The 13,490-nt window shown below is 46.8% G+C and overlaps 1 protein-coding gene across 10 annotated transcripts in view; it reads right to left on the bottom strand.

Moving 5' to 3' along the window:
- LOC144722608 (protein furry homolog-like) overlaps positions 1 to 13,490 on the bottom strand; it is a 268,927-nt gene that overhangs the window by 60,959 nt on the left and 194,478 nt on the right. For all 10 annotated transcript variants that reach the window (XR_013586071.1, XM_078600842.1, XM_078600843.1 and 7 more), the window contains 12 exons: positions 13,186 to 13,293; positions 11,212 to 11,485; positions 10,553 to 10,738; positions 9,815 to 9,901; positions 8,002 to 8,261; positions 7,260 to 7,455; positions 6,098 to 6,222; positions 5,433 to 5,490; positions 3,803 to 3,894; positions 3,191 to 3,363; positions 2,288 to 2,448; positions 1,224 to 1,334 (listed from right to left, as the gene is read on the bottom strand). Coding sequence is in view for 9 of the 10 variants with exons in the window: in XM_078600842.1 (XP_078456968.1) it covers positions 1,224 to 1,334; positions 2,288 to 2,448; positions 3,191 to 3,363; positions 3,803 to 3,894; positions 5,433 to 5,490; positions 6,098 to 6,222; positions 7,260 to 7,455; positions 8,002 to 8,261; positions 9,815 to 9,901; positions 10,553 to 10,738; positions 11,212 to 11,485; positions 13,186 to 13,293 (1,831 nt within the window). In the remaining variant the exon portion in view is untranslated. The remainder of the gene's footprint in view (positions 1 to 1,223; positions 1,335 to 2,287; positions 2,449 to 3,190; positions 3,364 to 3,802; positions 3,895 to 5,432; positions 5,491 to 6,097; positions 6,223 to 7,259; positions 7,456 to 8,001; positions 8,262 to 9,814; positions 9,902 to 10,552; positions 10,739 to 11,211; positions 11,486 to 13,185; positions 13,294 to 13,490) is intronic.

Genomic DNA, 13,490 nt, shown 5'->3' with positions numbered 1-13,490 from the left:
TGTTAATACTGTCCGGTATAATATATATATTTTTAATATAAATCGTCTTTGTTAACAATATTAACGGTAAGTTATGAAGTCTTTACAGTATGAAATGGTAAGTTACGAAGGCTGGGAACGGATCCTTGTAGTACTAATGTTATCAGTAATTCAATGTATAAAGCTCCAGGAACGCATCTACTGTGCATATATACACATACACAGTGTGGTCCAAAAGTCAGGATACATAGGGTTATTTAATTAACTTTCACACTGGCATCAAAACGTTTAATTGTTTATTCTTGAAGTTATCTAAACAATTGTTTGATGTATTATCATTATTCGTATCACATTGTTCTTCTTCCTATGGGTTCACCTCAAATAAATTGTTTACAAAAGTCAACCCAGAACCGTGAATGATATTCAGACGAAACACAATATGATGAATGTCCCAAGATGAACACCTGTGATCTTCAAATTAATTTCAAGAAGCCATGCATTCAAAAAATAATAATCCCACGTGATTTGTTAAAATATAACCATATTTGCCCTGACTTTTTGCGCCACCCCTGCATATATTTCCTACGAACACATCAATGGAACGCGCTCGATCACGTCACATGTCAGAAACTCAGCAGTGCTGAATCTGGAAAGTGCTCATGGCTTATAACCATCTCACAGACAGTACAGGTGAAAACAGTGCAATGTTGTATTGTAGAGTACTGTTCACTGACTTATATTGCCACCCTTCCAATGCCCCTCCCCCCACCCTCACCAACCCATACTGACCAGCATGGTTAACTGCGGTCAAATAACCCCAATGAAAAGAGGATCCGATACAAATACATGCACGCATGTACATTGTATTTATAATAATTCACCCATCGAGTATGTACACACGTCCATAGTAATGTATATTTTGCATGCATTAGCATTGCAATGAATCGCCAACACAATGAAGACACTCCCCGAAGTATATTGCTCCATATTGAACAATTATTTCATTAATTTAAAGGAAACACCGAATGAAACTGGTATTGGGTGAAAAACATGGAAATGCTGAAAAAGCACCCTGCAAAATCACTCCACTGGGATCGCACTCAACAACAGCCCCCCCTCCTGCCCAATTCCCCAAAAAACTAACAGGGCCCTCCTGAAGACGAGCCTTGTGAATTAGTGATGGCTCTCCTGGGATATAACAAGCGAAACAATAAAAACAATAACACGTTCCTTCACCGACCCACCTGCGGGTCCGGGTGTCCCAGAATGCTGTCCAACCACCGCTGCAGGTACCCGTCCATGGGGAGACCGACGCTCTCCAGCAGGGGCCCGCAGCACAGCACGGCCGCCATAGCCTGGGAGCAACACGCAATGTAAACAAAAAGGCTCCCCCTTGCACCACTCAGTGTTATTGTGAAGGTTACCGTCAAACATTCGTTTCTGATAATACTGTACTTTTAAAAGTAAGGTAACATACATCCATAGAATATCCTTTAAAAGTGACTCTCTACAGGTTCATCTATCGGAGGTCCTTCTGCCAGCAGAAGAGTGAGCAAACGATTTCAGGCCTGTGCCTTTATCTTAACTGGACTTTAAATTCACAAATTTCCAATTGGGAGTCGAGCTCTTTAACCGCAGCACCACCTGAATGCTAAACTTAACATGACGCTGAATCCCAAAGGGTGACCGACTCAAGTGCGGCTCCACGTTCACGCAGTTGTGAGAATGTGTTGCTTTTGCAAGGTGGAGTTTTTATTGACTGCATAAACCACTTTCAAAGAGGAGAGGGCAACTTTAGTACAAAGAGATGGATGTTTGAGACAGGTAATGGCTGCACTGTGTTTGTCAGTCAGCTTGCTTTTAACACAATCGACTACAAATACATTTCTGACCTTGAAATATAGATGCATGCCAAGCAACAAGAAAACAAATTTTAGAATATGGATGAGAGGAATATTTTGAATTCCATGGCAAGGAAAGGTAAGCCACTTAAAAGTTACGAATAGGGCACGGCAGAAAAGTATTGGAGAGTAATCAGGAAGAGGATTATGCAATGGGTGGATCATGTGTGCATTATCAAGACAGGCCCTCGAGAAAACCCACAGATCAGCAACCAATGGTAATACCTAAACCTAGATGGTGGGACACTGTAAGAGCGAGCTTTTGAAGGTGGGGTGGTGGCATTGGCCATTGTCACCTCTTGACCTTGGCAATAATCAGCTGAAGCTGCAAGTAGAGTCTGGAATCAGGGCACCATGGAGTTGAGCGACTGGGCACATACGGCGGAAAACTAGAGCGGCGAGGTCACCTTGAGAGCGAGGAAGTTCTGGCGTGTGATGGGCTGACTCCTCTCCGTACTCCACTCGAGCTGCGTGGAGATGAGACGGAACGGGCCTGCCCACTGGCTGAGAAGGTGGAATAAACTGTGCCGTAAGCTCTGCTGGGGGAACAGCAAGCGTCGCTCCGATACTGCTCACAAGCGGTGAAAGGAAAGGCAACACAGAGCAGCAGTGTCACTTCTAGGTGAAACGTGACCAATAAAGGAAACATGCAGCCACTGTTTTGGAGGGTTACATTATACTGACCGGTCACCATCATATAAATATATATTTTCTCAGCAACGTCAGGACTTAAAGACTGCTCCATACCCATTTTCGCAGGGAAGCAATTACTTAATCATTAGACCTCCTTTGCCAGTACCAAAATATAATAATAGGGTTTATCCCCTTTTTTTATTATCAGTGTGTTTTTTGTTTGCAATTTGACTGCAAGTATTGTGGTTAATGCAGACATGAATCCTCGTAAAAAGGTTTCAGTTTTGTTGCCAGAAAAAGGAGAAAAACCCTATTATTGAAGCATTTACTGTTTAAACTGATACAAGCTTTCACGTGGTATACATTCCGTTGTCTGTCACAGGAAATCCCAATGAATGCCTGCCCCTGCTCAGGTATTACAACCAGGAACTCAAGAGTTGGCGACTCAGTAACTGAACTACCTCATTCCATTTCAGATGCGCTTCTGCGGCCATCTGGAATGCTCTTCATTCCGATATTAGGAAGACACTGGATCTAAGCACTTTTAAATCATCCAGATTCACTGCTTTACGTGTTTATTTTGTTGTCCTTCCCCCGCACATCCGATTAGCACGGTTGGCTACGTACGGTGCGAAAGAAGTTCAACACACAGGCACACACACAGTGCGAGTCCTCACTTGGAAGGTGTGAGATGAGGTTGGCGATGAGTGCACTGAAGTGCATCCTCGCGTCGCGCACGGAATCCAAGTCCTTGTCATTCTCCACCTCCAGTAGCTGCCGGGTCTGGTCCACGTACTCCAGCAGCGAGCTGCTCAGAGTGTGCGTGCTTGCCTCGAGACCACCGCTACCCCTGTCCGGCACACCAACCAATCAACATCATCATCATCATCATCATCGTGGCAAGATGCTATCTGCCTCGCCTGGTAGACAGGAGATCGTGGGTTTGATCCCGACCCTGACACATGTATATTTCGAGTTTGCACGTCTGTCTCCCTGTGGTTGCGTGGATTTTTCCTTTGAGTCCTCCGGTTTTTCCATCCACGTTTAGAAACATGCATTTAGATTATTTAGCTGCTATCAACTTCCACATGATAAGCCACTTCGTTAATCTATCATTTGTGGCCAGGTCATTTTTGAAAAAGAGTGATATAGTTCAGTGGGCTTTACCAGTAAAATAAAAAAAAATTGTTTCGTTTTAGTAGGTTTAGTTTCATTGTCATCGTCAAGATGCCTAGATTGGTCCCTGTCTGAGCATTTGAAAAGTAACCGATAATTGGCTCGGCATTTACCTGTGGCTGATAACCCCAGTGTCGGCAAGAAGCTCAAAGATTCGCACCAGCTGCACCCGCAGGATGTCTCGTTTCTTTTTCTTACGCACATTCTGTAAGGGAAAGGGCGACGATGAACGTAATGATATTCAATTCTGGATGGAAGGATTTGCAGAATCAGAAATTGTATTCATCATGGAGAAATTCGACGAGCTATGAAGCTCTTTTTCACAGATGTCCAGTTGAAGGTCAGAAAGTTACAACAACAACAAATGCACAGCTCATCATGCAAAAGATAGCGCTTTGCAGAAAGTCAAATTTCTGAAGGATAGACTTGACGCTTCAGAAAAAAGTGGAATTTACACAGCTGACCCAGTGCAGTTCACTCGTCTGAGATGAGCATCATCCCATATTCACTGGTGCCTGAAGACGGTATTAATTCGCTTTTGTTTAGAATTGCAGTATGGCCTTATGCACTTTCATTAACGAAACAGTATTTCAAGTCACCAAATATATAAGATCATCAAAACTGTTTTGCATAAATATATGTGTTGTATAGTAAATGGATGTATTACATTTGCTATATGATGTGGGTTTGTTGTATTTTAGCATTACATTTTGTGATCGATATCAGTTTTAACAAAAAATGAAAATAAATAATTTACTAGATTTATGCACAACTGTATTTTGAAAAGGTTTTCAGGAGTCTTTCAAGGAACGTCACATTTTTCAACAAGAATGGACTGAACTTCTGAATAAAGGCAGTGATTGACAGCTTGATGGAGAATGGGATGTTAGAAGCTCCGAGTCTTGGTGTGAATTTCATAATGAATGGCATCAGTCCCAATCATGGCTCTACAGAGGTATTGTAGCCTGGATTTGAAAGCAAAGGAATTTATTAAAGCTCTTTAAGAAGCAGCTCTGTACATCACTGAAGCCGGGCCCTATTCTGCACACTGTAGATTGCAGATGCTCAATTAAAATTACGACACATTAATATTACAAATAAATTACTGTACTTATTTTTCCCATACGTTCAAATGAGCATCATGTAGTGGCACTATCCGCTGGTAATCCTGAGCCAGTGGTGGAAATTCCACATGAATATGGCAGGGACCATTATATCCATCGGACAATGTTGTTAACTTCTCATTGTGGTGCTTGTTTACCGACCCAGGAGAGATAATGGTCTAAGTTAACTTGTGGTGAGGACTAAACTCACGATGATAGAAAGAGGAGCCTTTTTGTTACATTATAAGGTTGCACTCGTAACAAGTAAGGTGCTTGCCGCAAATGAACCACAATACATTGCTGATCTCGTTTAGGAGCATAAGTAACCATCACACAAACTCCGGTCATCTTCGCAGCGGCTTTTGGCGAACCATCAAACAAAGACGGTCACTGCATCGCGCGCTTTCAGATGCACTTCTGCGGCTTGAAAGATATTTCTGCTGATATTAGGAAGCCACCGGAGCTATGCACCGTTAAATCTATATTGAAAACTCATTTATTTAGAACTGCTTTGTGTTTAGTTTGTTGTCCTTGACCTATACTTACGATTAGCATGGTTGGCTATGTATGGTGCGAAAGAAGTTCAACATACAACATGATTTGTAAGCAGACGTTTTGAGTCAAAGGGGAGTCACGTTACCTCTTGCTTCTTATCCAGGACCTCTTTTATTATCGGGTTCAGCTCCTCCATCAGTTCACTGCAAGACAGAGCAACCATTAGGTTCCAACATGGCATGCAAGGGGGTCGTGTGGCCAACACCAAGCCACTTCACCTTTGTCTGACAAGTGCCACTGTGTATACACTGTATTGGGTTCTCATTTAAAGCTTGGTAAACTCATGGTAATGCCCAGGACAGACACATAATACCACATGCCATGGATTTAATCTTTGAATGGGAATTGAACCCAGCTCACTTCGATCATAATGAGAGCACAAACCACTGTGCCACTGTCCCCCATATGTAAAGAAGACACATTCCTGTATAGACATGCAGACTGTTGGGCAAGTGCTTTTCACGACCACCTATTAATAAGGCCAGCATGGCACACGACGGGGTAGGTTGCCAGTACCATGCCCAGCTGCCTTTATCTCCCAAGTGGCGATGTTTACACACTGCATCAGGTACTCATTTTGAAGCCGAGTTGACCGAGGAGAGGCCCAAGACCGGTTCAGATAGTCACCACTGGTGTTGACCATGAGAGAGAATCCAACTCGGGTGGCTGGGTTTGTAGAGCAGTGCATTAAATACTCCACCCCTAAGATGCACGCATGCACACATGCACACCGATCTAGGCAGTGCTTACCGGAAGGCACCCGAGTTGGTGCACCCAAGACCCAGCACCAAGCACTCTGTGAGCTCCAGACTCTCACAGCGCATGAGCGGCACCACCAAGTGGAAGAGGGCAGCCGGGGATGAGCCCCCCACACTCTGCTCACACGCAGCAGAGGCAGGGCGCACATGGCACTTGTGTCAGATAGGCTACCAGCGACGAGCCTCATGGCTATTCATCCAAATCGGTTTTCATTTCCGAAAATCAGCTGACAATGTTAGATGACAGCTATTTGTGAGCAAAAGAGAAACATTATTAACATCACAAATGAGACAGTATAGATGAGCCAGGAAATAATAATTGTATGAGAACACAACTTCTAATCACAAGAATTCACGCCACAAAGTGTATAAACAAGTTGTATAATTCAGCGAGGTGGCAGCGGGGTTGAGGTGTTTTCCTCACAGGGGGAAGGATATGAGTTCAAACCGTGGGCCAATAAAAACGTTGAGGAAAGTCAACAGTGGCCACTGTACAGAGAACCTGGCATCTGCCATGAGAATGAGGAATGTTTTCGACTTATCTCTGGGCTACCGACGAATATACGTGCCACCCCGTCGCGCGTTTGAGCAGGGCAACAACTACATATCAGGTGGTCAAGCCAGACAACCCCATCAGGAGCAGCGGAGTGTATCGATGTCTCCTTCTTATTTGTGCATCGGGCATTGCGTCGTTATATGCAGATGAGTAGTGTGATTCGAGTGCTGGGATTTTAATTCCATTCGAATGCTGGGATTTTAATTCCAGTTAAAATCCTGGTCGGGGTCATCATATTGAGAAACTGACTCCCACTACGGGAATATGACATTTTGACAGCTCGCTTGGGGCTGTCCATTGGTACGTAACAGACATAAACTAAAACAAAACTATTGTTATTTTACCAGGTGAGGACCACTGAGCTGCATAGCTCAACCAAGTGGCTTATCACGTGACAATCTATTGCAGCCAAATACTCTAAACGCACGTTAATTCTAAATATGGAGAGAAAAACCAAAAGGAAAGGACCCTGAGAAAAATCTACACGACCACGAAAAAAACACGCAAACTCCAATTATGCAGCAGGTGTCAGGGGTCGGGATCGAACCGACGACCTCTTGCATACCAGGCGAGGCGGTTAACCATTCGCCACACACACCTTGCCATCAAAACTGTAGGAGCTCTCCGGAGTGGAGGCCAGAGTCTCGGGGGAGCTGCCGCGGAGCTGGTGGCCGCCTCCGGCCGAGACGCCCGCGGGACTCAGGCTGCAGCACAGGACCAGGTAGTTCCGCCAAAGCCCCACGGGGGAGTCAGTGGTCGGGACGGCGCTGATCCGCTTTGCGTTCGCGGGGTTCCTGTGCCGGAACAAGCGGTCGGCAAAGAGAGACGGGAACAGGAGAGTAACATTCATGATAATGTCGCGCCGTGGTGGCGACAGTGTCTGAATGTCATGTGAGATGATGCTGCCTGATGAATATTGGGGTGAAATGACTTGTTCACTGCTGGAAGGGCCTCCACGAAAGTTCTCTCTACAGAGCCGAGGATATTTTAGGTCTTCCGAGCCAATAAGATCGAGAATTGATTTTTAGGTTAGGCCACCATCATGATCTGGCCAAATTTGTGTTATTAAGACATCGCCAAACAAATTAAATCGTCACGTTTACAAGTGTTTAACATGCCAAACATTGTTTAAGCTTACCGGTAGACTAAATAGAAATCCTCGTAAGCGAATTTCGCAAGCAGATAATGTCACCTTTCGCTTGAAACTACGTCAAGCATCATCTGGACAAGGTCTTGGGAGTCAAGATTTTAGTCCGACTTCCATGATGTACTCGGACTAAGCCAATAGCCTATCACCATGGACGCCATCGTTTTCACCGCGATGCGACGACGGGACTCACCCTGGGTCGACGAGGGGCGTGAGCGCCGTGAGGCGCACCATGCCATACGACCAGGCCCACGCTTGCGCCAGCGGGCAGCTCCGCTGGAATTGCTCGTGCCCGAGGAGGGAGGCGAGCGCCAGCAGCCAGGGGTCGCGCGCCTGAGCGAAGAGCCACACGTGCGAGGCGCTGCGCGTGTCGAGCATGCTGCACTCGGGCACGCCTGTGCCCTCGCTCAGCCACTGCAGGTCCACAGCCGGTGGCAGCTGCAGCAGCGCGGCCTGGCCCAGGAAACACGAAACGCGCGCGCGGGGGGGAGAGCAGCAGCATTGGTCTTAATTATAACGCGAGATTTTATTCAACTGTTTTTATTATATTTCAATAGGAATCCGGTACAGACCACAAACGGCGATGCAGGGAGAGGGCACAGAAACTCTGTGGACATACTGTAGGTCCCGAACTGTGCTCCTGGCTTTAGAGGAGGGAGGAGATTGGGCTCGCTGGTCCACCGAGTAGGGACTGCGAGCCGTTTCTCTGTACTTTTATGTGGGGAGGGGAAAGTGAGGGAGGAAGAACTTAAGTAAGGAAGTAGAGGCAGTGGGGGGAATAAAGCGAGCTTTGATCTTAACAAGTTACGCCGATAACATAACAAACGACCCAGGGCGCAGAGATACACGTGGACATTTGGGAGGGAAAGAAAGGGACTGAGCGAAGGGAAGGAGAGAAAGGAAGCGATTGCAGGAGATCCGGAGGCAGAAGCAGAATCTTTATTTAAACTGGAAGAATCCGATGAGCTATAATGCTCTTTTTTCCACAGATGTACAGAAAGTTACAATAATAACAAAACAAACAATACCAAAACAAGATAGAAGTGCAAAATATAGGAAAGGTAAGCAAATCGCAAAAAAAACTATAATTTTACTTTACCAGGCAAAGCCCACAGAGCAATTAGCTTCTTTTTCAGAAGAGACCTGGCCACAAACGATAGCTCAACGAAGTGGCTTATCACATGGAAATTTATAACAGCCAAATACTCTAAATAATCTAAACAGTTTGAAGAGGAAGGTTTTGTCAAGAGACTTGAAAGTAGAGAGAGAAGGGGGGGGGGGGACGGGTGAAGTTTCCTGGGTACGGAGTTCCAGAGGGGAGGGCAGGAGTGGCTACGAAAGTGGCCGCCAGTGGTAGAGCAGTAGATCATGGGAGCAAGGAAGAGGACAGAGTCCGTGGAGCAGAGGGACTGTGTGTATGTATGTTCAACTTCTTTCGGACCCTACGATGCCAAATCTTGCTTATGGGAGGTGTGGGGGAAGTACAACAAACTAAACACAACAATGCAGTAAAAAAGAAATTCGTTTTCAATCTAGATTTGAAAGTGCATAACTCCAGTGGCTTTCTAATATCGAAAGGAAGAGCGTTCCAGACGGCCGCAGAATCAAATCTAAAATCATGCGATGCAGTGACTGTCTTTGTGCGAAGAATGGATTCTTTTGGAGTGGATACTAATTTGTTGATACATAACACATTACATATGTCCATGATGCAATACACATAACGGACGTACACATCACACATTTTACATACGTATATCAAACACAATGCAGCATCTTCAATAATATCGTCTAGTCTAGTGTCTCTGTATTCCGCCAATCTCGTTGCATTGTTGACAAAGGAACCTGTCATTAATAGTCACTACGGCCTCAATTTCAGTATTTAATTTTCAAGGTCAGAAAACGCACTAATTTAGGCTAAAAAAGGCCTTTCCATTTCGCGAATCGAAATGCCCATGAATGTTTCTCATAGGTATCACGGGTGGTGTGGGTGGACATTAACCGACCTGCTCAGCATTGGTCAAGTGGATGAAGCTCTCCAGGACAGAGGGACTCAGTTTTTCCAGGATGTCGATCACCAGCTCCTCATCCACCTGAAGAGCAGATGACAGTACCTCCGATTAGCATGGTTGGCTACGTACGGTGAACGTACATACATACAGCACGGATGGATGCTATTTATTACTGAAGCCCCCCCAGAGTCCTGTGTACATTGGAAAAAAAACCTTCACGATTAGATATTTCTTTATTATAATTACACTCGTTCATTGCACTTGTTCATGAAGGCTGGCACAGTACACCGAAGGGGTGGGTGGCCGGCTCCCCAGTGGCGATGTTTATACTACAGCAGGTACTCATTTGAGATTGAGTAGGCCTAGGAGAGGCCCAGGACCGGTTCAGATAATCGTCACCGATGTTGGCCTCAAGCGGGAATCGCCGGGTTCGGAGTGCAGCACGCTAACCGCTGCGCTCCCACTCCCCAACCCGCACACCTACAGACATGCACGCATGCACGCATATTCCCACACACATTCCCAAACACGCACACATCATTTGTGCACAAAATACATTAATGAACATTTGTGCACAGCAACACTTGCAGCAAATTGCTCAGCAACGTTCAAAAGTAACAGTCGCACAAACTTACACAGCACCTCGTGCAACAACGCTCAAAGTAACGCTCACAGCCACGCAGGCAGCAGGCACGCACGCAGCAGCTCGAGGGTAGCAACGCATGTGCGCACCTTGCAGTGGCCCAGGGTGGTCGCGAGGGCGCGTGTCTCGCGCAGCAGCAGCACGGCGAGGCGCCGCGTGCCCACGGTTGTGTTGCACAGCATGACGAGGGCCAGGCCCTCCACGGCGTGCAGCACGGGCGAATGGTGCAGCGACCGCTCGCTAGCTGCCGCCGCCACTGCAGCAGCACACTCCGCCTGTCAGCGGCACGACAGGCACCCCACCGTTGCGCATTCGTGACAAAAAAATCGAAATTACCCGCTCGCCAACAGTGACATGAACACACAACTATCCATATGCGAGATGAGAATTCTGCCACGGAATATTCCGTATTCTTCAGATGATTAGGCACACTTTTTCCCTTTGATTGTTTTCAGCAATGAGGGGGGGGTGATGCATCTTATACTCGAGTAGGTGTATAACCTTACTGACCTGGACAAAAGTTTAGGTGCATCTCACTTTCCCGAGCATTCTTATAATCCAGAGAAATAAAGTAACAAACAAATCATTTGCCTGGTTGGGCCATGTTCAAACCACAATACTACGGTCAAGATTCAGATCAGACCCACGACCTCCTGCATACCGGGCGAGGTAGTTAACACCTCTCCAACGCGGCACCCAAATCACTCGGCTGCCTGCCGCTCACCCTGCCCTGCCGCTCATCCTGCACCTTGGCGGCCATGGCCGTGGTCATGTTCGCGGCTGCGGTTGTCGCCGTCGTTGCCGTGGTCGCCTGCACAGCGAGGCGCCACTGCGTGAGCAGCTGCAGCAGCATGCGCAGGGCGTTGTCGAGCGCTGCCGCGTGGTGCTCGCCCACGTCGCGCGACACGAACGCCAGGAAGGTGATGAGTGCGTCCTCGCGCCACATCGGGAAGTCCAGCATGAGGCTCTGCAGCGACGCGCACGCCAGGTTGCGCAGCTCCTCGTCTGCATGCGTCGTTAGCCTGGGAAGGGAGGGAGGTGCGGGGGGTTGAAGGGGGGAGAGATTGCTGAGCACAATGTGCGGAGGAGGGGCCACCGACGCTGTCTATAGCCACAGGCTGCTTCAGCACGAGGTCGGAGATGGCAGACCCCAATGTACACTGTGATGTCAAAGGGTAAATCCCTTTGAGGTTCCCACTACTCCCACCAGCACCACCCCAGACATCAAGAAGCTCACTACAAGTAGTGGGCTACCTTCAAGTCTATCCAAACTGGCAAAGGCACCTCTTCCACAAATGGAAAATAAACTTAACATGATCTAACCCAAAAAAAAAACTATATTATGGATGATATTGGTCGCGCAAGCCTACGTGTTAAACTGAAAAATAAATGAATTGCCCAAATGTGACCGCATCACGACAAAGAGAAGAAAGCATCGTGAAATGTTCACTGAGTCTATGGGTCTCTGTGCCAGTCTATGGGTCTCTGTGCCAGTCTATGGGTCTCTGTGCCAGTTTATGGGTCTCTGTGCCAGTCTATGGGTCTCTGTGCCAGTCTATGGGTCTCTGTGCCAGTCTATGGGTCTCTGTGCGAGTCTATGGGTGTGTAAACTCATGTCTACTGCGAGCATTGTGAGGGCCCAGGTGCGATTCACTTGTTGTGCCAGGAAGCCAGCACCCGGATTCATCGACTGAAAGTTGCTACTTAATTCATATCCATACGAAAAGAGAAGGGTAAATAAACGTAAAGCCCTGCAATTGCTTACTCACGTCACTCCTGGTGGAAGGGCCTCCACTAGCAGGAGGTCTAGTTGCTCCTCTAGACAACATATTGGTATGCTCTTCCACCCTAATATCATCAAAGAGTGCTCATCGTATAGTAAATCCAGTATTTTATGTTACATTATTTTAAAATCTCCAGTCAATCAGTCATAATTTTTTCAAGGATAACGTTCACAACACAGCACACGTTGCAGGGAAGGCACATTGTTAACACCTCGACGTGTTGGAAGCAATGGGAGTACCCACACTTTACCCCACCCCAACGAATTGACGACCGCCTACCCGCGGTGCTTCTGGGGTTACACTGCTGGAAGGCCCGAGGTGGAGGGATTGGAAAAGAAAGAATACAAAAAATCCACCGATTCAATTGCCACGATGGGATATCAGAACTGGTTACCTCTAACGAGTTAACCCCCTAGTGGCGATGTTTTTACGCATCGCACCAAGTACTCATTTGAGGTTGAATCGACCTAGGGGAGGCCCAGGACCGGTTCAGATAATCATCACTGATGTTGGCTGTGAGCGAGAATCAAACTCAGGTCGCCAGGTTCGTAGCGCAGAGCACTAACCGCTACACTACCGCTCCCCCACAAGCCTAATTGCAGTGACATTCACTGCCAGAAGGTGGTGCAATTCTGGCTGCAAGAGATCCAAATGTGAAATGTGCGTCTCTGATTCAAGCCAGCAGGACACTAATAGCAACTAGAACATAATTTGGGAGAAGAAAGAAAAACGTATTTTGTAAGACTACCACTGACAACTTTCTCCAAAGTGGAACTCACCGAGGGATGAAGAGCTAAATTGACAGCAAGTTATGAGTCAAGTGCTCTAACCAGAGTGCCGCCTGGCTGGATATTACTTCACACTGGCCAATGAACAAATGCAAATAACCGCGAGAGTTATAGGAAACGTAGGGTTATGGCTTTAGCTTGAGGAGGTACCTCGCCAGCATCTCCAGCAGCTCAGAGTGACTCATCCCATCTGGCAGTAGCCGGGGTATGGCTGCCACACACGTACGGAAGAGGTCGATCTTAGGTTTCCTCTCTCCCCTGCATAAGCAGACAAAAACACAAAGGCAAATGTCCAACATTGTAGCAATAATAATAATAATAAAGTTCAACTTGTAACATGGCACCAAGTATTCGTTCACTCTCAATGAGAAAGAATGACTCGGGAGGAACCACAAACAAGTGGAAGGCAGCAGCCAGGCAATGAGCCGTTGCCACATTCCCTCGAAGCTCTGCAG

The sequence above is a fragment of the Lampetra planeri genome, chromosome 15, assembly GCF_965212315.1.
Source record: "Lampetra planeri chromosome 15, kcLamPlan1.2.h2, whole genome shotgun sequence".
NCBI classification, from domain to species: domain Eukaryota; kingdom Metazoa; phylum Chordata; class Hyperoartia; order Petromyzontiformes; family Petromyzontidae; genus Lampetra; species Lampetra planeri.
This window is presented reverse-complemented; position numbering and strand designations above follow the sequence as displayed.